This window comes from Scyliorhinus canicula, chromosome 2, assembly GCF_902713615.1.
Source record: "Scyliorhinus canicula chromosome 2, sScyCan1.1, whole genome shotgun sequence".
Classification (NCBI taxonomy): domain Eukaryota; kingdom Metazoa; phylum Chordata; class Chondrichthyes; order Carcharhiniformes; family Scyliorhinidae; genus Scyliorhinus; species Scyliorhinus canicula.
Window position 1 is genome coordinate 9,560,750 of NC_052147.1, and position 26,655 is coordinate 9,587,404.

At 47.7% G+C, this 26,655-nt stretch overlaps 1 protein-coding gene across 4 annotated transcripts in view; it reads right to left on the reverse strand.

Moving 5' to 3' along the window:
* The window catches only part of tdp1 (tyrosyl-DNA phosphodiesterase 1), a 133,138-nt gene that overhangs the window by 22,381 nt on the left and 84,102 nt on the right, over positions 1-26,655 (reverse strand). For all 4 annotated transcript variants that reach the window (XM_038773472.1, XM_038773491.1, XM_038773482.1 and 1 more), the window contains one exon: positions 11,005-11,107. In XM_038773472.1, coding sequence (XP_038629400.1) covers positions 11,005-11,107 — 103 coding nt within the window. The remainder of the gene's footprint in view (positions 1-11,004; positions 11,108-26,655) is intronic.

Consider the following 26,655-nt stretch of genomic DNA (forward strand, 5'->3'; position numbering starts at 1 on the left):
TTCCGACGGATTGCCACACATAGATCACCTTAAAAGAGGAATGTGGTCAATTAGTGCTTCCGCTATTTCGGTGATCCCAAAGCTGGGCCAATTACCCAAAAAATGCAAGTTCAAATCCCGCAGTGGCACTTTGAGAATCTGAATTCAGTCCAAAAACAAAAATTTGGAAATAAAAATAACATTGGGTTGTTGGATTGTTCACCAATGTCCTTCAGGAAAAGGTAGGAACATCTGCTTCCCTTACTCAGTCTGTCCTTTAGGAATTAGGAACAGGAGTAGGCCACGTGAACCTGCTCCACTGTATATGTGACTCCAAAGTTAGGAATACGAGAATAAGGAGCAGGATATCGTCATACCCCGAGCCTGCTACACCAAACAGATAATGACCCACTCTACGCGGAGCTGGCCTTACGGGCAGCCTACACCGTTGTCAAGAGATTGTAAGATAAGACGAATTAAAATTTTTATTAAAAGATTTGATTTCAGGTGTCATTATTTCCGGACGGTGGAATTTTCTGAGTGATAGTTAAGAATACATGTTTCACTTCACGGCCAGTCTGTGTTTTATTTTTGCTCTCCAGAGAGAGATGTGTGAGCAGGAAGCGAAGGCTGTTTTCTTCAGGCCCGTTAGCCAGGATTCGGCACCAACAAGCCTTGGTGCTAAGTTGGCGATTGTGCTGCAAACAGTCCTGGTGAGCAAAGGGCTGGATTCTCCGATTCTCAGGCTACTCACGGCGCTGAGGTCCCAGGTTCGATCCCGGCTCTGGGTCACTGTCCGTGTGGAGTTTGCACATTCTCCCCGTGTTTCTGTGGGTTTCGCCCCCACAACCCAAAGATGTGCAGGCTAGGTGGATTGGCCACGCTAAATTGCCCCATAATTGGAAAAACGAAGGAAATGACCAGCATTTATGTTTATAGAACATAAAACAGTACAGCACAGAACAGGCCCTTCGGCCCTCGATGTTGTGCCGAGCCATGATCACCCTACTCAAACCCACGTATCCACCCTATACCCGCAACCCAACAACTCCCCACCTTAACCTTACTTTTAAGGACACTACGGGCAATTTATCATGGCCAATCCACCTAACCCGCACATCTTTGGACTGTGGGAGGAAACCGGAGCACCCGGAGGAAACCCACGCACACACGGGGAGGATGTGCAGACTCCACACAGACAGTGACCCAGCCGGGAACTGAACCTGGGACCCTGGAGCTGTGAAGCATTTATGCTAACCACCATGCTACCGTGCTGCCCCACGGTTGTGCTTTTCACGACCTCCCGGCATCTAAAAGTATGAGTCAGACAATGATGTTCTTTTTGAAGCCATTGTGCTTTTCATAGAGTCCCTACAGTGTAGAATGAAGCCTTTTGGCCCATCGAATCTGCACTAGCCCTCTAAAGAGCACCCTACCTCACCCTATCCCCGTAGCCCCATCTAACCCACCCTCGGCACAACATTGAGGGCCAAAGGGCCTGTTCTGTGCTGTACTATATCCTGACGCCGGCGTGGGAACGGTGGTGGCCTTTTACGACCGAAAATTGGGGGCAGAATGGCCACCAATCCTCTGTTTGGTGGGGGGCTAGCAGGCAGGCAGCGTAGAGTACTGGCTCTAGCTGCCAATACGGCCGGAGAATTAATAAGAATAACAATCTCTATTGTCACAGGTCGGCTTACATTAACACTGCAATGGAGTTACTGAGAAAATGACAGAATTGCCGGGTCCGTGCAACATGGCGCCGGCCGTGGGCGGACCTGGTCTGCAACATGGTGCCCCCCCCCCCCCCCCAAGTGGTCGGCGCGCGACTCCTGAACCACCCCCCCAACAGTACCCCCAGCTCCTGCCAAAGTCCCCCCCCCCCCCCCGACTGTGGCTGCGCTGGGCTGAGTCCGCAGCCACCACGCCGGGTTCCTGACAGGTAAGACCCACACCGTCAGGAACTGAGCCGGTTGGGGGCGCAGCATCAGGCTGTGGGCCTCAGGTAACGTCCTAAGTCCATCGGTACGCCGTATTCCCAGAGTACGCCGCTTTGCAGGGAGTGGCGCATCGCGAAAGTGACGCCGCCACTGATTTAATCGGAAACAGGGATTCTCCAGCCGGAGAATCCCGTCCAAAGTCTTTATTTGCCGTTGTTATTCATTGGGTTGGTGTCTGATTTAATATTTCATTCACCTGTCACTCTGCCAGTGTTCTTTTATGACTCCTATCATTTGTTATGAATTTTGTTAAAACAGATTACAGCGTTATTTCTAAAACTTTCACTAGTAACCCTCCAAAGAGGCTGTTTAGCACACTGGGCTAAATCGCTGGCTTTTAAAGCAGACCAAGCAGGCCAGCAGCACGGTTCAATTCCCGTACCAGCCTCCCCAAACAGGTGCCGGAATGTGGCGACTAGGGGCTTTTCACAGTAACTTCATTGAAACCTACTTGTGACAATAAGCAATTTTCATTTTCATTTTCATGGCATCAAAATAGAAACACACACACACACACAACGCCCTGTTTTCTAATACCACCTTCACACCCTATCTGCGCATTCCTTGGTACCTAATGATCTATCGATCTTGGTCTTGAACACATACTCATTAACTGACCATCTACAGCCCACTGGAGTAGAAAATTCCAAAGGTTCCCAATTCTCCGAACGGAGAAATTTGTCTTCATCTCAGTCCTAATGGGCTAACTCCTTAACTTGAGACTATGATCCCTAGGTCTGGACTCTCCAGTCAGTGAAAACAGCCTCTCAGCATCAACCCTGTCAAGCTTTCCTGGAAATTTATACTTTCAGTGAAGGTTTTCCCAGTGCTGTTCGAAACCGACTTCCAGAATTTTTTTTTTTTGAAAATCTATATTTTTTTAAATTTAGAGTACCCAATTAATTTTTTCCAATTAAGGGGCAATTTAGCGTGGCCAATCCACCTAGCCTGCACATCTTTGAGTTGTGGGGGCGAAACCCACGCAAACACGGGGAGAATGTGCAAACTCCACACGGACAGTGACCCAGAGCCGGGATCGAACCCGAGTCCTCGGCGCCGTGAGGCAGCAGCGCTAACCCACTGTGCCACCGTGCTGCCCAGAAAATATTTTATTAAGGCATTTATAATTTTAACACATTTTGAACAGAAAAATCCAACAAAGACAAAAAACCCACACTGACATAGCCATCCCCTCCCCAAGCAAAGACCTCAACCAGCATGGTCCATATATAAACACTCCGTCTGACAGCCCTCCCTGATTTGGTTTTCCTACACCTATTCGTCACTTCTATGCCTCCCCCACTCCGCCACCTCCCCCCCGCCCCCTTGCTGACAGACTAATTTTCCTTAAAGAAGTCGATGAACGGCTGACATGACCAACATTTATTACCCATCCCTAATTGCCCTGGATCTGCATGGCTTGCTCTGCCATTTCAGAGGGCAGGTAAGATGCACTGGCTCAGGTTTACCCAGACTGGGTAAGGATGACAGATTTCCTTCCCTAAAGGAATATTAGTGAACCCCAAATGGTTGTTAACAACAATCGATGATAGTTTTTCACTGTTACTGAGACTAGATCTCATTGATCGAATACAAACTCCCCCAGCTGCCGCGGTGTGATTTGAACCGGTGCCACCAGAGCACTAGCCTGGGCCTCTGGATTACTCATCCAGTGACATTTTCACAACATCACTGGAAAAGGGGCTGGGAAGGGAGCGCTTGAACTTCAGGCTCAGGCAAAGGAGAATCAGAGAATTTACAGTGCAGAAGGAGGCCATTCGGCCCATCGAGTCTGCGCCAGCCATTGGAAGGAGCACCCTACTTGAGCCCACACCTTCACCCTATCCCCGTAACCCCACCTAATCTTTCAGGACACTAAGGACAATTTATCATGGCCAATCCACCTAATCTGCACATCTTTGGACAGTGGGAGGAAACCGGAGCACCCGGAGGAAACCCACGCAGGCACGGGGAGAATGTGCAGACTCCGCACCGACAGTGACCCAAGCCAGGAATCGAACCTGGCACTCTGCAGCTGTGAAGCAACAGTGCTAGCCTATGTGCTACCGTGCCGCCCCAATACTATTCACTAAGTCGGGACTGGGAACTGAAATCAAATCATAGAACATTGCTTAAAAAGAGATACAAAGAGGGGGGAATTAATTCTTCTCTTAAAGCAAATATGTCACCGTCCCACCTCCCCAGTTTGGGCTCCCAACGATACTGTAAGAAAGGAACTGAACAGAACTCCAGAATATCTGACAATTGAATCATGAATCTTCTGCAGGCACGAAAGCATCGAATGATCAGGTAGAGGAGACAATGCAGCCTGACAGCTCACTACATGCAGCTCGCAATGATGGGGTGTGCTGACAGGTAAGCACAAGAATCGACTACCTGCGGAGGGTCAACAACATCGATTGCAAAACTCTTTCAGTGGGGATCTGTGAGCTCGTTCGTGTACATTCATCAGCAATAAAACGAGTAGCAATGTTTTGAAGCTTGTTTTTTTTTTAAGGTCCCTTGTATAGAATCGCTATTGCAACTATAACGAGAGTATTTTTAAAGGTGTTTTTTTTGTATAAACATAGTTTTAAAACGATGACGACCAATTGGAATGGGAGCCTCCACGAGTCGCCTCCCACTCCTACTGTATCTCATCCCATCAATCAATCTTTCTAATCCTTTCCCTACATGTTAATCTAGCCCTTCCTTAACTGCATACATCTATACTATCCACCTCAGTTACTCCATGTGGGAGCGAGCTCCACATTCTAACCATTCTCTGGGTAAAGAAGTTTCTCCTGAATTTTAATTGTATTTACTTGTATCTTTTTTTCTGAGGGCTAGGTTTGGTCTCCCCAACAAGTGGAAGTATTTTTCCCTGGTATACCCCATCAAATCCTTTTATAATCTTAAAGGCCTCTATCAGGTCACCCTGAGTCTTCTCTTTTCTCAAGAAAAAACAGAGACCCAGCCTGTTCAATCATTCCTGATGGTTCTAACCTGACTCCCCAAAGTTTGCCCACCATTTACATTTACAGAGTGTGATGTATACTCTCTACTTGCCTGGATGAGTGCAGCTCCAACAACACTCAAGAAGTCCAACACCATCCAGGACAAAGCAGCCCGCTTGATTGGCACCCCTTCCACAAACATTCAAACTCTCCACCACTAATGCACTGCAAGAACTCACCAAGGCTCCTTAAGGCAGCACCTTCCAAATCCACAACAATGGGGCAGCAGGGTAGCATGGTGGTTAGCATAAATGCTTCACAGCTCCAGGGTCCCAGGTTCGATTCCCGGCTGGGTCACTGTCTGTGCGGAGTCTGCACGTCCTCCCCGTGTGTGCGTGGGTTTCCTCCGGGTGCTCCGGTTTCCTCCCACAGTCCAAAGATGTGCGGGTTAGGTGGATTGGCCATGCTAAATTGCCCGTAGTGTCCTAATAAAAGTAAGGTTAAGGGGGGGGGGGTTGTTGGGTTACGGGTATAGGGTGGATACGTGGGTTTGAGTAGGGTGATCATGGCTCGGCACAACATTGAGGGCCGAAGGCCCTGTTCTGTGCTGTACTGTTCTATGTTCTATGCTACCATCTAGAAGAAAAAGAGCAGCAGATACCTGGGAACCCCACCACCTGGAGGTTCCCCTCCAAGTCACTCACCACCCTGACCTGGGAATATATCGCCGTTCCTTCAGTCGCTGGGGCAAAATCCTGGACCTCCCTCCCTAACAGCACTGTGGGTGTACCTACACCACATGGACTGCAGTTGTTCAAGAAGGCAGCTCACCATCACCTTCTTGAGGGCATTTATGAGTGCACCGGCTTAGCCAGCGAAGCCCACCTCCCAGGAATAAACTTTTTAAAAGCCTCTCCGTTCTGGTATCATACTTGTAAATTCCTTTTTGTACATTTCCAGTGCCTCTATTTTTTTTTAAACATGCCGATCAAGTTGCGCACGATACTCCCAAGTCTAAACTAACCAGGCTTCGATACAACCTCTCTACTTTTGACTTCTATTCCTCCAGGAATGAAGCTAAGTACTTTGATTGCATGTTGTATGGCTTTGTTAACCTGCAAATTTGCCGCCTGCATTTCTGTACGAACAGTCCTCGTGTCGTGGGTCATCCACCTGCTCTTGCTGTGGTTCCTGCCTGAGGACATAACCCGTGGACAATTGCTCTTTCTTGCTTGACGCAGAAAAACACTTGACATTCTTGACCATTTAGTTGCACCATAAACTCGAGTTTGAGTGGGTTTCCAATGCCGGTGAGTTGAAAATATCCAAAACAGATTGGCCCAGTAAGGCAGCGGTGTCTCTGGGGTCTGACTGCAGTTTTCTCTGGGACGGTTTACAGCTTTGAACTTTATGATTTCAATTCATCTTTGGGGTTGAGCGTTGCCGGGAAGCACGGCATTTACTGCCCATCCCTAGTGAAGGTGAACCATTGCTGCCTGTGTGCTGAAGGTGTTCACAGGGTGCCACAAGGTAAGGAGTTCCAAGATTTTGGCCCTGGCATGAAGAAGGAATGGCCGATAATGTCCAAGTCAGGAAGCGGTGTGACTTGAAGAGGAAGTTAGAGGTTATGCACAGCCTTCCAAAATCCCAGTTTAGCAGATTTACTCTTTGGGACCCAGCCAGCTCAGGCAATGGCATCGGTACTGAGTCACCCATGGTAATGAAAATGAAATGAAAATGGCTTATTGTCACGAGTCGGCTTCAAATGAAGTTACTGTGAAAAGCCCCTAGTCGCCACATTCCGGCGCCTGTTCGGGGAGGCTGTTACGGAAATGGACATTGAACTCGCAGAGTCAGAGTACATTCTGTGCCCTTGCTCCCCTCAATAGTTCTTCCAACTTCTGCAACATGGAGGATTCACCAACTGAGGGAGAGGATTTTGATCCAAAGCCATTCTCCTTCATGCAGACCGCAGTCACACTTTTAAAAAAAAGGACAGCATGCGGCACAGTGGTTGGCACTGCTGCCTCACGGCGCTGAGGACCCGGGTTCGAATCCCGGCCCTGGGTCACGGTCCGTGTGGAGTTTGCACATTCTCCCCAAAAGGTTTATACCAACAAAAAGGAAGGACGGTAGAGAGAGGGAAAATCGACCGTGGATATCTAAGGAAATAAGGGAGAGTATCAAATTGAAGGAAAAAGCATACAAAGTGGCAAAGATTGCTAGGAGATTAGAGGACTGGGAAATCTTTAGGGGGCAACAGAAAGCTAATAAAAACGCTATAAAGAAGAGTAAGATAGAGTATGAGAGTAAACTTGCTCAGAATATAAAAACAGACAGTAAAATTTTTTACAAATATATAAAACAAAAAAGAGTGGCTAAGGTAAATATTGGTCCTTTAGAGGATGAGAAGGCAGTTTTAATAATTGGAAATGAGGAAATGGCTGAGGAACTGAACAGGTTTTTTGGGTCGGTCTTCACAGTGGAAGACACAAATAACATGCCAGCGACTGATAGAAATGAGGCTATGACAGGTGAGGACCTTGAGAGGATTGTTATCACTAAGGAGGTAGTGATGGGCAAGCTATTGGGGCTAAAGGTAGACAACTCTCCTGGCCCTGATGGAATGCATCCCAGAGTGCTAAAAGAGATGGCTAGGGAAATTGCAGATGCACTAGTGATGATTTACCGAAATTCACTAGACTCTGGGGTGGTCCCGGTGGATTGGAAATTAGCAAACGTGACACCACTGTTTAAAAAAGGAGGTAGGCAGAAAGCAGGAAATTATAGGCCAGTGAGCTTAACTTCGGTAGTAGGGAAGATGCTGGAATCTATCATCAAGGAAGAAATAGCGAGGCATCTGGATAGAAATTGTCCCATTCGGCAGATGCAGCATGGGTTCATAAAGGGCAGGTCATGCCTAACTAATTTAGTGGAATTTTTTGAGGACATTACCAGTGCAGTAGATAACGGGGAGCCAATGGATGTGGTATATCTGGATTTCCAGAAAGCCTTTGACAAGGTGCCACAGAAACGTTTGCTGCATAAGATAAAGATGCATGGCATTAAGGGTAAAGTAGTAGCATGGATAGAGGATTGGTTAATTAATAGAAAGCAAAGAGTGGGGATTAATGGGTGTTTCTCTGGTTGGCAATCAGTAGCTAGTGGTGTCCCTCAGGGATCCGTGTTGGGCCCACAATTATTAACAATTTACATAGATGATTTGGAGTTGGGGACCAAGGGCAATGTGTCCAAGTTTGCAGATGACACTAAGATGAGTGGTAAAGTGAAAAGTGCAGAGGATACTGGAAGTCTGCAGAGGGATTTGGATAGGTTAAGTGAATGGGCTAGCGTCTGGCAGATGGAATACAATGTTGACAAATGTGAGGTTATCCATTTTGGTAGGAATAACAGCAAACGGGATTATTATTTAAACGATAAAATATTAAAGCATGCCGCTGTGCAGAAAGACTTGGGTGTGCTAGTGCATGAGTCACAGAAGGTTGGTTTACAGGTGCAACAGGTGATTAAAAAGGCAAATGGAATTTTGTCCTTCATTGCTAGAGGGATGGGGTTTAAGACTAGGGAGGTTATGTTGCAATTGTATAAGGTGTTAGTGAGGCCACACCTGGAGTATTGTGTTCAGTTTTGGTCTCCTTACTTGAGAAAGGACGTACTGGCACTGGAGGGTGTGCAGAGGAGATTCACTAGGTTAATCCCAGAGCTGAAGGGGTTGGATTATGAGGAGAGGTTGAGTAGACTGGGACTGTACTCGTTGGAATTTAGAAGGATGAGGGGGGTTCTTATAGAAATATTTAAAATTATGAAGGGAATAGATAGAATAGATGCGGGCAGGTTGTTTCCACTGGCGGGTGAAAGCAGAACTAGGGGACATAGCCTCAAAATAAGGGGAAGTAGATTTAGGACTGAGTTTAGGAGGAACTTCTTCACCCAAAGGGTTGTGAATCTATGGAATTCCTTGCCCAGTGAAGCAGTTGAGGCTCCTTCATTACATGTTTTTAAGGTAAAGATAGATAGTTTTTTGAAGAATAAAGGGATTAAGGGTTATGGTGTTCGGGCCGGAAAGTGGAGCTGAGTCCACAAAAGATCAGCCATGATCTCATTGAATGGCGGAGCAGGCTCGAGGGGCCAGATGGCCTATTCCTGCTCCTAGTTCTTATGTTCTTATGTGCAGGCTAGGTGGATTGGCCACTCTAAATTGCCCCTTAATTGGAAATAAAATTGGGTAGACTAAATTAAAAAAAAACTTTTTAAAAAGTAAAAGCAGACTTGCATCTGCGTTGTGCCTTTACAGCTTCAGAGCATCCCCAGGACACCCCAAAGTTAAATAAGCGCTTCTGAAGTGTAGTCACTGACGTAATGCAAAATTTTGCCAAAATCTGCTGCCTCCGGATGGTCAGGGACTGGACCTATGGCTGAGATAGAATCCATAGAATACCTACAGTGCAGAAGGAGGCCACTCGGCCCATCGAGTCTGCACCTACCTTCCAAAAGAGCACCCCACCAAGGTCCACACCCCGGTCCGATTCCCTCAACCCTACCTAACTTGCACAATCTTTGGACACAAAGTGCAATTTGGCATCATGGCTAATCCACCTAGCCTGCACATCTTTGGAGTTTGGGAAGAAACTGGAGCACCCGGAGGAAACCCATGCAGACATGGGGAGAACGTGCAGACTCCTCACAGTCACCCGAGGCTGGAATTGAACCTGGGTCCCTGGTGCTGTGAGGCTGCAGTGCTAACCACTGTGCCACCGTACCCGCATTGAGCCTGCGGAAGGGCTGAATGGCAGACTAAGGTGGAAATGGCCCAGGAAACTTGAACTTCTGATCAGCAACTCCTTGGGGCCATCTACGAGGGTTTCCAACTCTTGGGAAATTCGGTCAATTCTGATCCACGTGCCAGGATAGTTATTCAGGAAATGGTGGACAGACATAACATAGTCTGACACCTGGGCAACTTCAGAACTGACCCCAAATCACACTACCTCACTACCTGCCCCCCCCCCCCCCCCCCCCCGCTGACCATCTCACGATGAGTCCTTGAATTCCCAATCACCCACCCAATCTGATTACATCCCCACTCCCCTCCTGAAACAACCGACTACCGACCAATCCCCAACCACCCAGCTACCTTCCTGACCCTTCGATTACTCTGCTAAACACCTGACCACCCACCCAACCCCACGCCCATCCCCCGACCCGATTACCCCCCACCACCCAACTAACCGCCCCCCGACCTGACTACCCCCTTGCCATCCAACTCCCACCCACCCCGACTTGACACCCCCCCCTGCCACCCAATTAACCCCCCCCCCGACTTGGCTAGCCCCTTTCGACCAGACCACCGACCACCCACCCACTCGCCTACCTACCCACCTCACCCGTAGCCCCTACCTCCCTACCCAATTCGCCACCTACTCACCTATCCTCTACCCACTTGCCCACCTAACCATTCATCCGTCCATTCGCTAACATTAAGACCGAGCCCTTAAAGTTTCCACGCGACGGCTATTTGCTGAAAGAATGGGATGTGTTTGGGTTTCCCCTGAAACTACTCTGCTCCAACAGAGCCCTGAGCGAGGTGCTGGGCTGTGCCTTTCTGTGAAAACTGCAATCGCAAAACCCCGGTAGAAATACTCAGCAGCTCCAAGTCGGGGGAATTTACACGTGAGCGGCAATCTGGCGATCGCTGCTCCCGTTTGGAATATCCAGGCCCCCATGGCAGCCAATTTGCACACAGTAAGCTCCAACATACAGTAATGAGATTACCAGATAATGCTGACTGGTACCCCTCATGATAAATGGCCACTTGGACAATCATCGAAATGCCTTCTGGACGGGCATCTTAACGGTGGTCAGCGCATTCAGACGTGACACATATTTACGGTTTGTAAAAAAAAAAAAATCACGGAAATATAAAGAAAACGGGAGGCAGTTTGTTAAACTGCAATTGAAACCTGTGGAAGATAGTTCGAAACAGTTAGATTTAGTCCCGAGATAATTGAAAAGATAAGTGGACAAGCAGCTGGACAGAAGGGACTTACAAAGGCGGTGGGCAGGAACAGAACTCCCAGTTCATACGAGCGGATCATCAGTTGAAGGCCATTTTTCTCTAGGGCTCCCCAGGCAGCCTTTGACAGATTGGCACTAATGTGGAGAAAGAGACAGGAGAACGATCAGAGATGGAACTGGATCATTAATAATTCATTACAAATGCAGACCCTTCGGAAAACCAGCAAATTCCTTCAGAACTCGGGAAAATAAATTCTACTTTGTCCCTTGATCGTCAGGCAGCGTCACTCACGTGCCTTTAATCTACCGGCATATTTAAACGTTTACATCAGCTGCACGTCCCACCCATGTCATCTCACTCCCTTGAGTCACATTTCTGTCACACTTTGTGTGTCGCGTTGTTCCGTCAACAATTCGACAGTCACATTAATAATGGACAACGTCTCTGTAAATTCAACTTGGTGACTGTGCAATCTGGCCATTGCTCTTCAAAATCGCTCAATCTTACAGTAAAGCAGGTGGCCATTCGGCCCATCGACCTGTGCTCGCTCTCAGAAAGACCGATCGAATTAGTTCCACTTTCTCCACTCCCTATCCTTCCCCATGATGACCCCGCAATCGTCCTGCCTCAAACTACTGATCCAATTCCCTTTTGAAAGTTACTACTGAATTCCACCACGCTTCCCAGGCCGGGCATTCCAGATCATTATTTTTTAAATTCCCAACGTTTGTTGTCCATCCCTAATTGCCCTTGTAGCGAGTGGTTTGCTGGACGGCATAGTGGTTAACACTGCTGCCTCACAGCACCAGGGACCCGGGTTTGATTCCGGCCTTGGGTAACCGTCCGTGTGGAGTTTGCACTTGATAAAATCTTTATTGCCACAAGTAGTCGAACATTAACACTGCAGTGAAGTTACTGTGAAAAGCCCCTCGTCGCCACATTCCGGCGCCTGTTCGGGTACACAGAGGGAATATTCAGAATGTCCAAATTACCTAACAGCACGCCTTTTGGGACTTGTGGGAGGAAACCGGAGCTCCCCGGAGGAGGAAACCCACGCTGACACGGGGTGAATGTACAGACTCTACACAGACAGTGACCCAAAATGGGAATCGAACGCGGGACCCTGGAACTGTGTGGCAACAGTGCTAACCAATGTGCTACCGTGCTGCCCTACTTTCTTCCCGTGTCTGCGTGGGTTTCCTCCGGGTGCTCCGGTTTCCTCCCACAGTCCAAAGACGTGCAGGTTAGGTGGATTGGCCATGCTAAATTGCCCCTTAGTGTTCAAGACGTGCAGGTTAGGTGGATTGGCCATGCTAAATTGCCCCTTAGTGTTCAAAGACGTGCAGGTTAGGTGGATTGGCCATGCTAAATTGCCCCTTAGTGCCCAAAGATGTGCAGGTTAGGTGGATTGGCCATGCTAAATTGCCCCTTAGTGCTCAAAGATGTGCAGGTTAGGTAAAGTTATGGGTATAGAATAGGGGAGTGCAAACCAGGGTGGGGACTCGCGATTTTTGGGGTTGGGGTGGAGCTGGGAGTGCAGGAGGCGAAAGAGGCCGGTGTCCTGGCCTTTGCGTCCCTAGTAGTCCGTCGAAGGATTCTGTTACAATGGAAGGATGTAAGGCCCCCAAGCGTGGAGACCTGGATCAGTGACATGGCGGGATTTATAAAATTGGAAAAGGTCAAATTTGCCCTGAGAGGATCAATACAAGGGTTCTATAAACGATGGCAGCCTTTTCTGGACTTCCTGGCTCAGAGATAGGTAACTGGGTCAATAGCAGCAGCAACCCAGGGGGGGGGGGCATTATTGTAGTGTTTATTCTGTAACTTTATAGTGTGTTAATTTGCGTTGTTGTTAAAATGCTGTGTTGTTCATGGGGATGGGGCGAATGTATATGATTGTTAATATTATTGTTATTTTCGGTATTTTACTAAGGTACGTTATTGTTGTATAAAATCAAAATTTCTCAATAAAAATTATTTAAAAATAAAAAATAGAATAGGGGAGTGGGCCTAGATCGGGATTCTATGGATGTCAGAGTATAGTTCAGAGCCCAGGGTCTAGAGTAACTTGTAGACAGGCTGCCTTCCTCAAAAGGGACATTAGTGAACCAGATGGATTTTTACAACAATCGATGATATCTTCATGGTTACCGTTACTGAGACCAGCTCTCAGTTCCAGATTTTAACCAAATTTAACTTCCGTCAGCTGCCATGGGTGGGATTCGAACCCATGTCGCCAGATCATTAGCCCGGGTCTCTGGACATTACCACCGCATGCCCATTTCCACTCAGTGACATTGCTACTGCGTCACCAGCTGCGCAAAAGGATTTCTCTTGATGTTGCCTCTGGCGACAGACCCTTCTGCCAATACTGTAGCAACAATTTCCTCTCCTCAGCAAAGCACCTCATGGCTTCGAAGGTTTTCCTGAAAACATCCGACATTGGTCCGCCCTCAGTGATTGAGCTGAAGATGAAAAGTGAGCTGTACCAGCCTGGCGGGGAGGCTGAAAGGACACGGTTCACCCAGGTAAGAGGGGTCCGCACAGAATTCAGGTTAAAAGCTGATCAAAGGCGAACAGGCAGCCCTGGAAAGAACAAAGACAATACTGCAAAATAATTTCCAGTACCGCAACCTCGAGAGAGAGAGAGAGAGAGAGAGAGAGAGAGGAGCTGATAGTCATCCAAGCGCAGGAGGAGATGGTGGAGTAACGTCACTGGGCCAGTAACCCAGAGGCCCAGGCTAACACTCTGGGCATACGGGTTCAAATCCCATCACAACAGCTGGTGGGATTTGAATTCCAGGAGTGAATCCGGAATATCAAGTTAGTCTCGGCAATGGCGACCGCGGCAACCGTCGTTGATCGTCAAATAAAACCCCATCTGATTCATGCACGGCTCGGTCTGGCCTGCACGTGACCCCCAATGATGAAAATGAAAAATGAAATGAAAACCGCTTATTGTCACGAGTAGGCTTCAAATGAAGTTACTGTGAAAAGCCCCGAGTCGCCACATTCCGGCGCCTGTTCGGGGAGCAATTAAAATCAGGGATGCCCGAGGGGGATGGAATTTGAGGAACACGCAGATCTTGGGAGCGTTTGCAGCCTCCAGCGGCGGCCATGGAGGGATCCGGAAACATGGTCAAAAATTGGAAAATTCAAAACTGGTTTACAACCAGTGCAGCAGAATGTACGAGAGAGGAATGTGCAATTTAATTGTACAGGGATCCAATTTCTGGGATGAAATGGTTTTTTCAAGAGGAGGAGGTGGAGTAGAAAAGGCTTACATTCTGCAGAGTTTTGGGTTTTGAAGAATAAGAAGTTATCTCATTGGAACATATAAATCCAACACCTTCTTAAACATGGTAAGTGTCATGAGGTTATTTGCCCTGGTGCCGGGGGGGGGGGTGTTCACAGACTCTGGATATCGGGGCGGCCATTTTAGACTGAGACGAGGAGAAACCTCTTTGCTCAGAGAATTGTGAATAGTTAGAATTCTGTACCTCAAAAGGCTGCAGATGTTCGGTTATTGAATTTAAGAGTGCCTAATTTTTTTTTTCCCAATTAAGGGGCAATTTAGCGTGGCCAATCCACCTAGCCTGCACATCTTTTTGGGTTGTGGGGGTGAGGCCCACGCGAACACGGGGAGAATGTGCAAACTCCACACGGACAGTGACCCAGAGCCGGGATCGAACCCGGGTCCTCACCGCTGTGAGGCAGCAGTGCTAACCACTGCGCCGCCGTGCTGCCCCAGTCACCAAGTATAGAAAGACTTAGGCGATCGGGTTTTGAAAAGTAATAGAATCAAGGGATTATGGGAAACAGGTGGAAAGTGGAGTTGAAGTTGAAGATCACCCATGATCCTACTAAATGTAGGAGGAGGCTTGAGGGGCTGAATGGTCTCCTGCTCCTAGTTCTTATATACACAGCTCTGATCAGCTCCTTCCTCCAGCACTGGGTCCAGTTCTACTTGTCAAGGCTGATGTGAGATATTGGTCAATGTGTGCACTGAAGCAGAAAATCGATTCAAGAGAAAAGCTGTTCAAACTTATTAGTCCTGGATGAAGGGCCTGCGGAGAGACATATAAAATATAGGACGAGGAAATCGCAGGGCACGGGTTCAAAGCCAACTTGACAACAAGCGCAGACTTAAACTGATAAACGGCAGAGTTACAAATGTCATTTACACACGAGGAATGATCAACACGCCATTGGCGAGTGCACTCAAAGCGGAGACCTTGGAGCCAACAGCAAGATCTGTTACATTACGCAGCAGACCAAGATATAAATTATATCACAAAGCACTTTCAACACTAATAATTAAACAGTTTCAACAACAGGTCACCTGTCAAGATACCAGAACCAATTCCAAGATGCGATGATTCAGCCTGATATAACTTTGCTCCGTTACGACATTGTAAAGGGTTTTGTTAAGAGAAGAAATTGTGGGGCTACTTACTGGAGGGCGCAGATTTAAGCTAATTGGCGAGGAGAATGAGGAGTGAGAGGAGGAGAATTTACATGACACAGCGAGCGAGTTTGTTACAGTGTGGAATGCACTGCCTGAGCACGCAGAGGAAGCAAATTCAATTAGTAACTTTCCAAATAATGCATAAATATTTGAAAAGCAAAAAATTGCAGAGCTCTGGGAGTGTACAAGTTGTACAGCTCTTTGAAAGAGACAGCCCAGATCTTTTTTTTTTTAATTTTAAGAGTACCCAATTCATTTTTCCAATGAAGGGGCAATTTAGCGTGGCCAATCCACCTAGCTTGCACATCTTTGGGTTGTGAGGGTGAAACCCACGCAGACATGGGGAGAATGTGCAAACTCCACATGGACAGTGACCCAGAGCCGGGATCGAACCTGGGACCTTGGCGCCGTGAGGCAACAGGGCTAACCCACTGCGCCACCGTGCTGCCACGACAGCTCAGATATGATGGGCTGGATCATCTCCTTTTCTTCTGAACCATTTTGGATGAGAGGGAATGTTTGATTCATTTAGATTACAGGGAATAAGAATGTCAGATGAATGTCAACTCATAGACAAATACTTTTTCAGGTGAAGATAGGCGGAATAAGACCATAAGACATAGCAGCAGAATTAGGCCACTCGGCCCATCGAGTCTGCTCCGCCATTCAATTATGGCTGATATTTTTCTCATCCCCATTCTCCTGCCTTCTCCCCATAACCCCTGATCTGCATTGATATAAAATCATGAGGGCAAGAGATAGGGTGGGCAGGATAAAATTGTTTCCCCTGGTGGAGAATTCTAGAACCAGGGGACATGGATTCAAGATAAGTGGCAGAAGGTGTAGAGGGGGCATGAGGAAAACCGTTTTTGCGCAGAGGGTAGTAGGAGTCTGGAATTCACTGCCCGAGTTGGTGGTGGAGGCAGAGACCCGAAACTCTATTAAAATATACCAGCATCTTAGGTGGGGTAAGCTACAGGGCAATGGACTGGGTGCAGGAAGGTGGGATTAGAAAGGGCACCTGGATATCCTTGGGCTGGCATGGACAAGATGGGCCGAATGGTTTCCTTATGTGCAGTAACTTTCCTATGATAGGAAGCCTTTCACATCCTCAGAAAATGTTTGATAGTCAATGCATTATTCCCGCAGTTCAATCATTGTTATCTTGGCAAACATGGGATATTTTGTGCACAGCAAAGTTTCACAGACAGCAACGCAGGGAGTGGCCAGGTTAAGCAGGGTTGGTTGAGGGATACACGTTGACGCACGACATCAGGGAGAACTCTCACTCTTCCTCCGATATAGTAGCCACGAGATCTTTTACTTCCGCCCGAGGGGGACAGAGGGGCCTCAATTTAACGCCTCACCCCGACAGTGCAGCACTCACTCCCTCAGTGCTGCAATCGGGCACACAGACGGGATTGTGTTCTCCGGTACGGGGCTCGAAACCATCACCTTCCGAGCAGAGCGTTTACCCATTGAACCAGGGCCAACCCTCCACTTACAATGCCCAAGAGCAAGGGATGAGAAAAAAAACAACTTCTGGACAAAACCATATCGATTTGGCAGATCGATCGATGAGCACTGAATTCCGACGGCGTTGATTGATGGAACTGAAGTGTTTCCAATCGCTTCGCACCTGTAACGCAGTACATCACTCGAATCAGAGTAGGGGCAATTGAAAGGAAATGTGCCCCATCTCATTGAAACCCTGACCTCATTTTATTGGGTTTGATACCATCAAATGACTCAGTCTTTAACACAATATAAACAGCCCATCATTGAATGCAATAAAACTAAATCAAATCACTTCAGCTTGTTTAATATGAAGCAGACACACGATGTTACATCAGCACTCAGTTTTACCGGGTCCCTTACGGATACTAAGTAACAGGCAAACCGTTGGTCAGTCACTGTTAAAGACTGATACGTGTTCATGGAGCTCAGAAACAAGATTACCTGTTAAATTGGGGACGGTACAATCGTGGCCATGTACAGGACAGATAATCCTGGTCCAAAGATCAAGAATCAGGAATTCCAAACCCACCATTTCAGTGGAGGATTTTGATTCCAATGCTTAAATCCGGTGTCAAGCACCTGTATCAGTCATGGCGACAAAGTACTGTCCTTAAAAACCCATCTAGCTCACAAAGGTAAGGCGGCACGGTGGCACAGCGGTTAGCAATTTAGCGCGGCCAATCCACCTAGCCTGCACATCCTTGGGTCGTGGGGGTGAGACCCAGGCAGACACGGGGAGCATGAGCAAATTCTACACGGACAGTGACCCAGGACCGGGATCGAAGTTAGCAGTGCTAACCACTGCGCCACCGTGCCGCCCTGCCGAGCCACATCTTAAAGGAGGAGAGAGCGGGATGGGGAGGAAATTCGAGAGGTGAAGGTCCAGGCAGCTGAAAGCACGGCCGCCGATGGTGGAGTAAAAGGAAGAGGGAAACGGGCAAGAGATTTGAGGAGCGCACAGACCTTAGATTGTCACTGGAAGCTCTGGTGATCAACAAGGGATGTTTGAAGTTTACGGAGAAAGTTTTGCACTGCTGCAGATATTTTTTTGTGGGTTTTAGAAAATTGGCCATTTAAAAGCCACTCGATATTTGGACGTTTATTGACACGATCTCAGCCCTCTGATGAAATGGGAATAGAGGGTCAATTTACGCTGAGTGCACAAATGCTAGGGGGGGGCAAATAAGCACTTGTTCTGTGGCTGCAACAGAAAATTACAGCCCTTCAGTCTCGAGGTTGAGGTCAAGAAGCTCTCAGGTCTCCTTCTGTATTGAACAGGAGTCAACACCTCAATTTAATGGTGAACATTTATATAGGGCCAGAAACTGGCAGGGTGATGCTGTTGGGGTAGGAGGAGGGGAGCCTCAAAGATAATTAAGTGAAAATCTAGATAGTGTTCAGCACTGCTGCCCCTCAGCGCCAAGGACCCGGGTTCAATTCCAACCTCAGGTGACCGTCTGTGTGGAGTTTGCACTTTCTCCCCCATGTCTGCCTGGATTTCCGCCGGGTGCTCCGGATTCCTCCCACAGGCCAAAGATGTGCAGGTACGGTGGATTGGCCATGAGAAATTGCCCTTAGTGTCCAAGGATGTGCAGGTTATGAGGGGTTATTGGCGGGGGAGTGGGCCTAGGTAGGGTGCTCTTTCAGAGTGTCGGTGCAGATACGATGGGCTGAATGGCCACCTTCTACACTTAGGGATTCTAGGAATCTGCTAGAAAATGAAACACAGTTTGTAGTTCCCCATCAAGGTTAGTATTTAACTGTGAATTGGATGAAGAGAACACTCCTTCATACCAGCTCTGGTAGTTCCAGCATTTAACTAAGTCATTTCAGGTGGAAGGTAACGTGTAATTTCTTTTTTGAAATGCGCAAACCACGTTCTGAATATTAACCTTTTGACACAAGTCTGCCGCACGATTCCTTTCCTTTTCACACAATATTGTCTCTGCTGCAGTTTAATTACTTTTTGATTGGTCGTTATGAAACAATTACTCCACCAACAGCTCGATGCTCTATTCCCAAGCACTTTGAAGCTGCTGTTGCTCAGCAACCGGTAGGAACTCGCACTATGACCCCAACATAATGCTTTAAGGTTCCACAGAACAGTTTTGGTCAACACACCCACTGTACCACCAACGTGAACGCAATAGTTACAAATTCAAACCTTTCTCCCTTTGCCACGATGTCAGCTCAGAGACACTGATGTAATTTTACAAAACGCCCAACAAACACAGATTAAACATAGCTCTCATTAGCTCCATAATCTCTCCAAAATCTCCCTAGTGCCCACCGATCATTTACGTCCTGTCATGTGAGAGTTCCTTTAAGAAATGGATGTTTAAGCAATGTACCTTTAAGAAATGTAGCAGCTCATATTACTGAATGATGTCAGAGGGTGGGGGGGAGCCGAGCTCACTTCTGCTTTTAGTTTCAGTTTGAGAGAGAGCAGCTGAAAAGTGCCTGGCTGGTTTGCTGTGAGCTGTTTGAAAGGAAAAAGCCAGTTTTGAGAAAAAGAGCTTGGGTGTGTCTGTGTTTGCAGTGAGCTGGATCTGCTGTGATCTCTGCCATGGAAGACTATCTCTGAATCATTTGGGTGATTTAAACTCATAATAGTAATGTCTTTAACCTGATGTGTTTCTGTTGTTAAAGGTGAAGTCTTTTGGAGGTGTGAAGGACCATTTTGAGGGATTATTTAGTGTTGTATTATTTTCGGGGTTATCTTTGAAGTAAGGGGTGTTAAATGACCCAATGTTTATTTAAAAGATTAAGTTGGATTCATGGAATAAACATTGTTTAGTGTTTAAAAACAATTGTAATACCACACCTGGAGAACAAGACGTGTGCTTCAAAAGTTAATACATTAAAGGGAGAGGCTGGTTGTACTCCATGATTCATTTTGGGGTTCTGAAAACACCGCTCCCATAACAGTCCACTTTGAGGGGGCAGATGGAGCCTCAGTTTAACATCTCATTTATTAATAAATAAATAAATAATCTTTATTGTCACAGGTAGGCTTACATTAACACTGTAATGAAGTTACTTTGAAAAGCCCCTACTCGCCACATTCCGGTGCCTGTTGGGGTACACGGAGGGAGAATTCAGAATGTCCAAATTACCTAACAGCACGTTGCCAGACAGCATCTCGCTATTGGGGCTGTCTGTTAGAAATTGTTGACTGTGATCAGGGTGGAATCAAGGAGACTTGCTATTATATCCACCGTTGTGCCATGTCAAGCATATTTTGTACCAATCAGCTTGATTTGGTTGCTCAAACCTCCGTCACCTCTAGTCTATAGGAGCGTAGGGATGTTAAAACAGAGGATCTGGTCATTACCATGGTGCAGCCGTGGCAACTTGCAAACTGGCTGCCGCGCTTTCTACACTGCAACAGCGACTCACTGCAAATGTGCTGAAGGATGTTTGGAGGTTGTGAAAGAGGCTATATAAATGAAAACGCTTCCTTTCAAGAGGCCTGCCGTCACTGACAGGCAGACGATCGGAGGATGATGAGTTTGTTAGTCCCCCTCCCACAACAAAGCCGGATCTCCAGTCGTCCCGGATTTCCCTGCCACTGGGCCAAGACCTCACTCCGCTGGGACCGTGTGGTGGTTGGTGTGTAATGATCAGCCCACGTTAAAAGAATCCACGCACTGGAATCTTCCATCCCGATCCCACCCCACCCACCCAAATGAATTTCGGGACCTGGAACATCAGGACCCTCATGGATAACCCCAACAGCACCAGACCTGAATGCCGCACCGCCATCACAGTCTGGGAACTCCGACGCCACAACACTGACATTGCCGCCCTGAGCCAGGCGTGGCTGGCAGGAGACTGCCAGCTTAAAGAACAAGGTGGCGGATACACCTTCTTCTGGTAAGGCGAACCAGAAGAAGACCCCGTCTCTCCGGGGTCGGCTTTGCCGTAAAAAGCGAGTTGGGTCGGACGTCTCAATGAACCCCCCCCCACCGTGGGGTGAGCAACGGCTCACGATCCTACAGCTCACCCTGGCCCAGAAGCAGCACATCGCAGCCGGCGCTCCAATCTTAGACAGGCGAGACAAAAGTGGCACTCGACTCCAGGTTCGACCAATCACTGTCCCGCATCCCAAAGGGAGACGAGCTGATTCTCCTTGGCAACTTCAATGCCAGTGTCGGGGAGGACGCAAACCTTTGGAAAGGCAGGGATGGCGTGGGGAAAACAAAGGTCATGGAGTCCTCCACCTGACAAAATGTTCAGCACGTGACCTGGTCATCATAATCATCCCCTTCCAAGCTAATAGACAAGATCATCGCCTGGGCAAGGGTCTGCAAAGACATTCACATCACCCAAGCCATGACCAGAACCAACGACTGCTGGACTGACTATTGACTAATCCACTCTACAATCTCCATCACCCTGGCCCCAAACTGACAGGGGCAAACTCTGCCGCAGGAGACTCAATGTCGCTGGACTCTGTTATGGGCCAGGGTTTAAAAAGTCCAACGTGTATCATGGAGTTCACCTGACCTATATACTTTTTATGCTGAATTTGGCTAGGATGAGCACAGGAGCCTACCCTACATGTGTTATTCAACCGTCTTCCTAGACCCTTTACTCTAAATAAGCTTTATTCTAAGAACTTAGTTAACATTTATATAAATACACAGCAAGAATTTTTATCAATTACAAACATAAAAACACTCCCCAGCTACAGTAATTTATGTATAAAACTTCATGAATTCCCCCTCAACTGTTCCAATTCAATACAAAATCCCATAAACCAAAAACCCCTTTTCAAGGGCGTGGTCCAGCACTCTGCATTCTCAGTTGAATAAGATTGGCTTTCCCCGAGACTCTGACCCCGTCTCACCGGCAAGTTTAAACCCTTCCGGAAAACAAACTATATCTTAAAAGCCACACCAAGGTGATTTTTACTGGAACAGATATTTTAAATGAAACTAGAGACAGAACACAAAACACCTCTTTCTCCTGTCTGAGTCCTCAGCAGCCAAATGTGAAAGCGAAACCAAAAACAAACATCACAGAGCCACAGCCCAGCTTCACCCCACACAATGACATCACTGAAGCCATGTGATAAGACAAGAACCTTTCTTAAAGAGACACTCCCATGACAACTCAAAGACCCCGAGAAGAGCTACTCAGTTGACGCCTCACAGCTAACCTGGCGACGAGCCAGAGCCACAGAACGCCCACAGCGCCTGGTCTGCCTTAAAAGCCGTCATAGTCAGCGTCTGCGAGGAGACGCTCGGGCTCTCGACCAGGAAATACCAAGACTGGCTCGACGGGAACGATCAGGTGGTCTAGGATCTCCTTGACTGGAAGCGCAAGGTGTTCCTGAACTGGCAGAGCCACCAAAACTCGAGTGAGAAGAAACAAACCTACAGGCACCTGAAGGCCGAGGTAAAACAAAGAATCCGCGACCTAAAGAAGATGGTGGGTGGAAAGAGGGCAGGAGACTCAGCAACTCACCAACAATCACAACCACCTCCGGTCCGAGTATCCAGGGACCCACCTCACTGAGAGCCAAAATCGGAGGCAATCATGAAAGACAGAGAGGCAGTCAACGCTCGCTAGAGAGAGAGAGAGAGGGAGAGAGAGAGCACTTCGAGGACCTGCTCAACCAAGACAGAGCCTTTGACACAAGTGTCCCTCGACGCCATCCCGCAACTCCCTACCCATCGTCATCTCAGCGCAACTCCAGCTCGCAGCGAGGTCAAAAAAGCCACCCGAAGGCTGAAAAACAACAAGGCCTCTGGCGCAGATGGAATTCCCACGGAAATGTGGTGGAGAGGCACACTATACAACAATCTACAAATCATCACCCTTGGCATAAAGGAAGGGAGCCACGCCGGGTGATCTCGGAGACGCCTTAATTGTGACCATCCTCAAAAAAGGAGACAGGTCAGACGGCGGAAATCTTTTAGGAACAGCAGCCAGAAGCGGATAACATCCCATAAACCCAAGTCGCATTTCAACCCAGGTCACACATTTGATTTCTGACTTAATCTAAAACAAATCAGTTTGAGTGCGATACAGGGAAATGTTTAATATTCTATCATCATCCCTGTGCCCAATAAATTCCTTCCAGCAGAGGGAAATCTGATAGATCGTTCAATCACTCCTTCACAGAAACAAACCACGCTGATATGATTTGGAATTATTATTAATGTCCATTAATTTACCACAGCTGGCTGTTAGCCAGTTACAGTTTACAGATTCAACTGGCTGCTTCTGGCAATCTCAAACAGCAGGAGAAAAGTTCAAAGAGCTTTTGAGCAATAAAAGAAGGCAGGGAGTCTGGATTTCGCTGCCCTGCATCCCCACTCCCTTCCCCAGTGGGGCTGGAACCATTCCCCCCCCCCCCCTACAGCATTTCGAAAGTCACAACTGAATCTTCTTCTGCCACATTTCCAGAGGCAGCGAATTCCTGAACAAGCCACCCTGTTGTATAAAGCCACACACACAACCCGTGCACCAAGGCACCGACACCAACTCCTACAGGCAGCCAGCGATGGGCTCCCAGAGGGAAATATTGGATTATTATCTGACAGGGCTATGGGGAGAAGGCAGGAGAGTGGCATTATGTCAACTGCTCCTTCAGAGGGCCAGCACAGGCGTGATGGGTTGAATGGCCACATTCCGTGCTGTAACCAAACCGTGGCTAAATATTGACTTTTTCCAACTGGCATTTTCATGCTCCACTGGTCACCAGACTAAAAGTAACTGTACCCAATACGCAGGAAATTAGTCAACTGTGAAAGATAATAAATGATGAACTGAGGGAAGGGGAAAGAGCTGTAGAAAAAGAATAAAGGGGTACAAGGGCTGGGGAGGAGGGGGAGTGAATGGAACAGAAAGGGAGGGGGGAATATCCCATGCACACAAGCACAGACACACACAGACAGACAGAGGCACAGGGTCAGAGAGGCGCGTGAACACAAACAGTGACGCGAGTGGCGCACACACAGATGCGCACAGACGTGAGCACGCACACGAACAGACAAGTACGCGCACTCGCACAGAGGCACGCGCACGTGCAGACACATCCCCGCACAGAGACACGTGCCCGCTCACAGACACATATTACATGGAGACACACAGCCGCACACAGACTAGGGCACACAGACACAAGCGCGCACACAGACACAAGCGCGTGGACCCATACACAGACGCGCACCCGCACACAGAGGCGCGCATATGCACACAGACACCTGCGCACGTGCACGCAGACGTACGCACACGCAGATACACGTGCACACAGACGTGCGCGCATGCACATACGCGAACACACACAGACACGCACGCATACAGATGCGTGCACAAACACACACACACTCACAGACGTGCACACACACACCAACATGCACACACACCAAAATGCACACACACACAGACAGGGACATACACACATATGCAGGGGCACACAAACGCACAGGATAGATAGAGATGCACACAGACACAAAGACAGATGCACAGACAGAGGCATACACACAGATAGAGATGCAGATGCACACACACAGAAACACAGACACACACACACACAGAATAGAGAGAGTCACACATAGGGAATTGACAGAGACACAGAGAATAGACAGACAGACACAGGGACAAACGCAGACACGCACACAATGCAGGAGGGAGCTGACAAGAGTGAAATCTTCATTAACAATTTCAAATTTAATTCTGGGAATAGGAGTTGTATTTTCACACTAGGACACCCACTCAAAGGTCAGGAGCAGCACTTAACATGCTTCCCATCAGTTTCCCTTCCTCCCAACAGGGTAAGTGCTTTCCTCCCTCTCTCCAAGCACGAGTTTCTGAACTAAAACATGATCTGTACATTTAATTAGATTTTATTGCGTTATCCCAAAGAGATACAACAGTTACCAATGTTCAGGAGCCGTTGCATATTCTGAATCACATTTCTCACCTAAACAGAACTGACCCTTACATTCTCAGCGATCTGGTCTCCATTGATTTTTCAATTGTGCCAACCAAATATTTAAAAGCTCGGAGTTCGCCTGGAAAAATGTCGCTGACTCTGAACTGGAGTCTGCAGATTCAACAAGACGGGTCTTCATTCCAGATCGACAGACTCTTTACAGGATAGCAGAGGGATTTGAGACATGGCACGTGATAAAGTGCAGCATTTGTCATTTCTTAAATAAGGAACTGAATGAATGAATGATTGTTAGGGGGCTGTTTAGCACAGGGCTAAATCGCTGGCTTTGAAAGCAGGCCAGCAGCATGGTTTGATTCCCGTAACAGCCTCCCCGAACAGGCGCCGGAATGAGGCGACTAGGGGCTTTTCACAGTAACTTCATTTGAAGCCTACTCGTGACAATAAGCGATTTCCATTTTTCATTAAATGCAAGAACAACATATCTTGAACAATTTGGTAGGCTTGTCACACGACCTGAAAACTGGGTGGAACCCTTTGGAGATGCTTGGGGAACCCCTTGGGCTCTGGCGAGCTCTGGTTGGAAAGCCCCGGCCTAGGACTTGCTTGTGCTTTGCTGGCCCCTCACAACACCAAGAGTGATGAGGCCGGTGAGAGGGACGAGCCTAGCTCATTCCTCGCAAACAGGAAAGTTCAAACGTAATCACAGAAATGTTACTGCGCGGAAGGAAGGAGGCCAATTGCCCCCGTCGTCATGACTGCACCGACTCTCCAAACGAGCATTACGACTTGGAGCCGTTCCCCTGCCTTTTCCCTTGCACGTTGTTTCAATTCAAATAATCATCCGATGCCCTCTGGAATACCTCAATTGAACCTGCCTCTACATTTCCAGGCCGTGCATCCCAGGCCTCAAAACGAGTGTGGGGAAAGTTCTTTCTCGTATCGCATTTGCTTCTTTTAAATCTGTGCGTTCTCGTTTTCGATCCTTTTACCAGTAGGAACAGTTTCTCCCCGCCTGCTCTCTCCAGCCCCCCTCATGATTTTGAACACCTCTGTCAAATCTCCTCTTAACCTTCTCCTTTCTGAGGAGAAGGGTCCCAAATTCTCCGATCTGTCCTCACAACTGAGGTTTCTCATCATGGAACCATTCTGGTAAACAGTGGACTACATCCAATGTGCGTTTGAAAAAAAAAAGATCAGTTCAAGAAAACAACTCGATGTAAGATTCTTCGTCTTGGATGAAGCAGATTACTGGTTCACGTCCTAATGGAGAGGTGCCTCACTACGTTGGCTTGTCGTGGGAGTTTTAACACTTTTATTTGGTACTTTACATCCTATGACAATTCCAAGTATTGGAATTGGCTGGAAGCGCAGGCAATTGGAAGTTTTCACTGCTCCTCCCAACCCTTCCCTGATACCTGACTCAAAGAAAAAAATCATTATTTTTATATTGTGAACATAAGACAGAAGCAGTATGCCATTCAGCCCCTCGAGCCTGCTCCGCCATTCGCTAAGATCACAGCTGATCGGATTGTGGCTTAACTCCACTTTCCTGTCCGTCGCCCATAACCCTCGGCCCCTTCATTGATCAGAAACCTGTTTAACTCGGCCTTGAATGATTTCCATAACCCCGGCTCAAACATTCTGCGATGACTACTAACACTCTCAGAGACGACATTTCTCCTCACCTCAATCTTAAACGGAAGCTCTCTCTCTCTCTCTCTCGGGGGAAACGTCTTTTCACAAGCCACCCCGTCGAGCCCCCTCAGAAGTTTCCCTTAAATTTCCGGGAC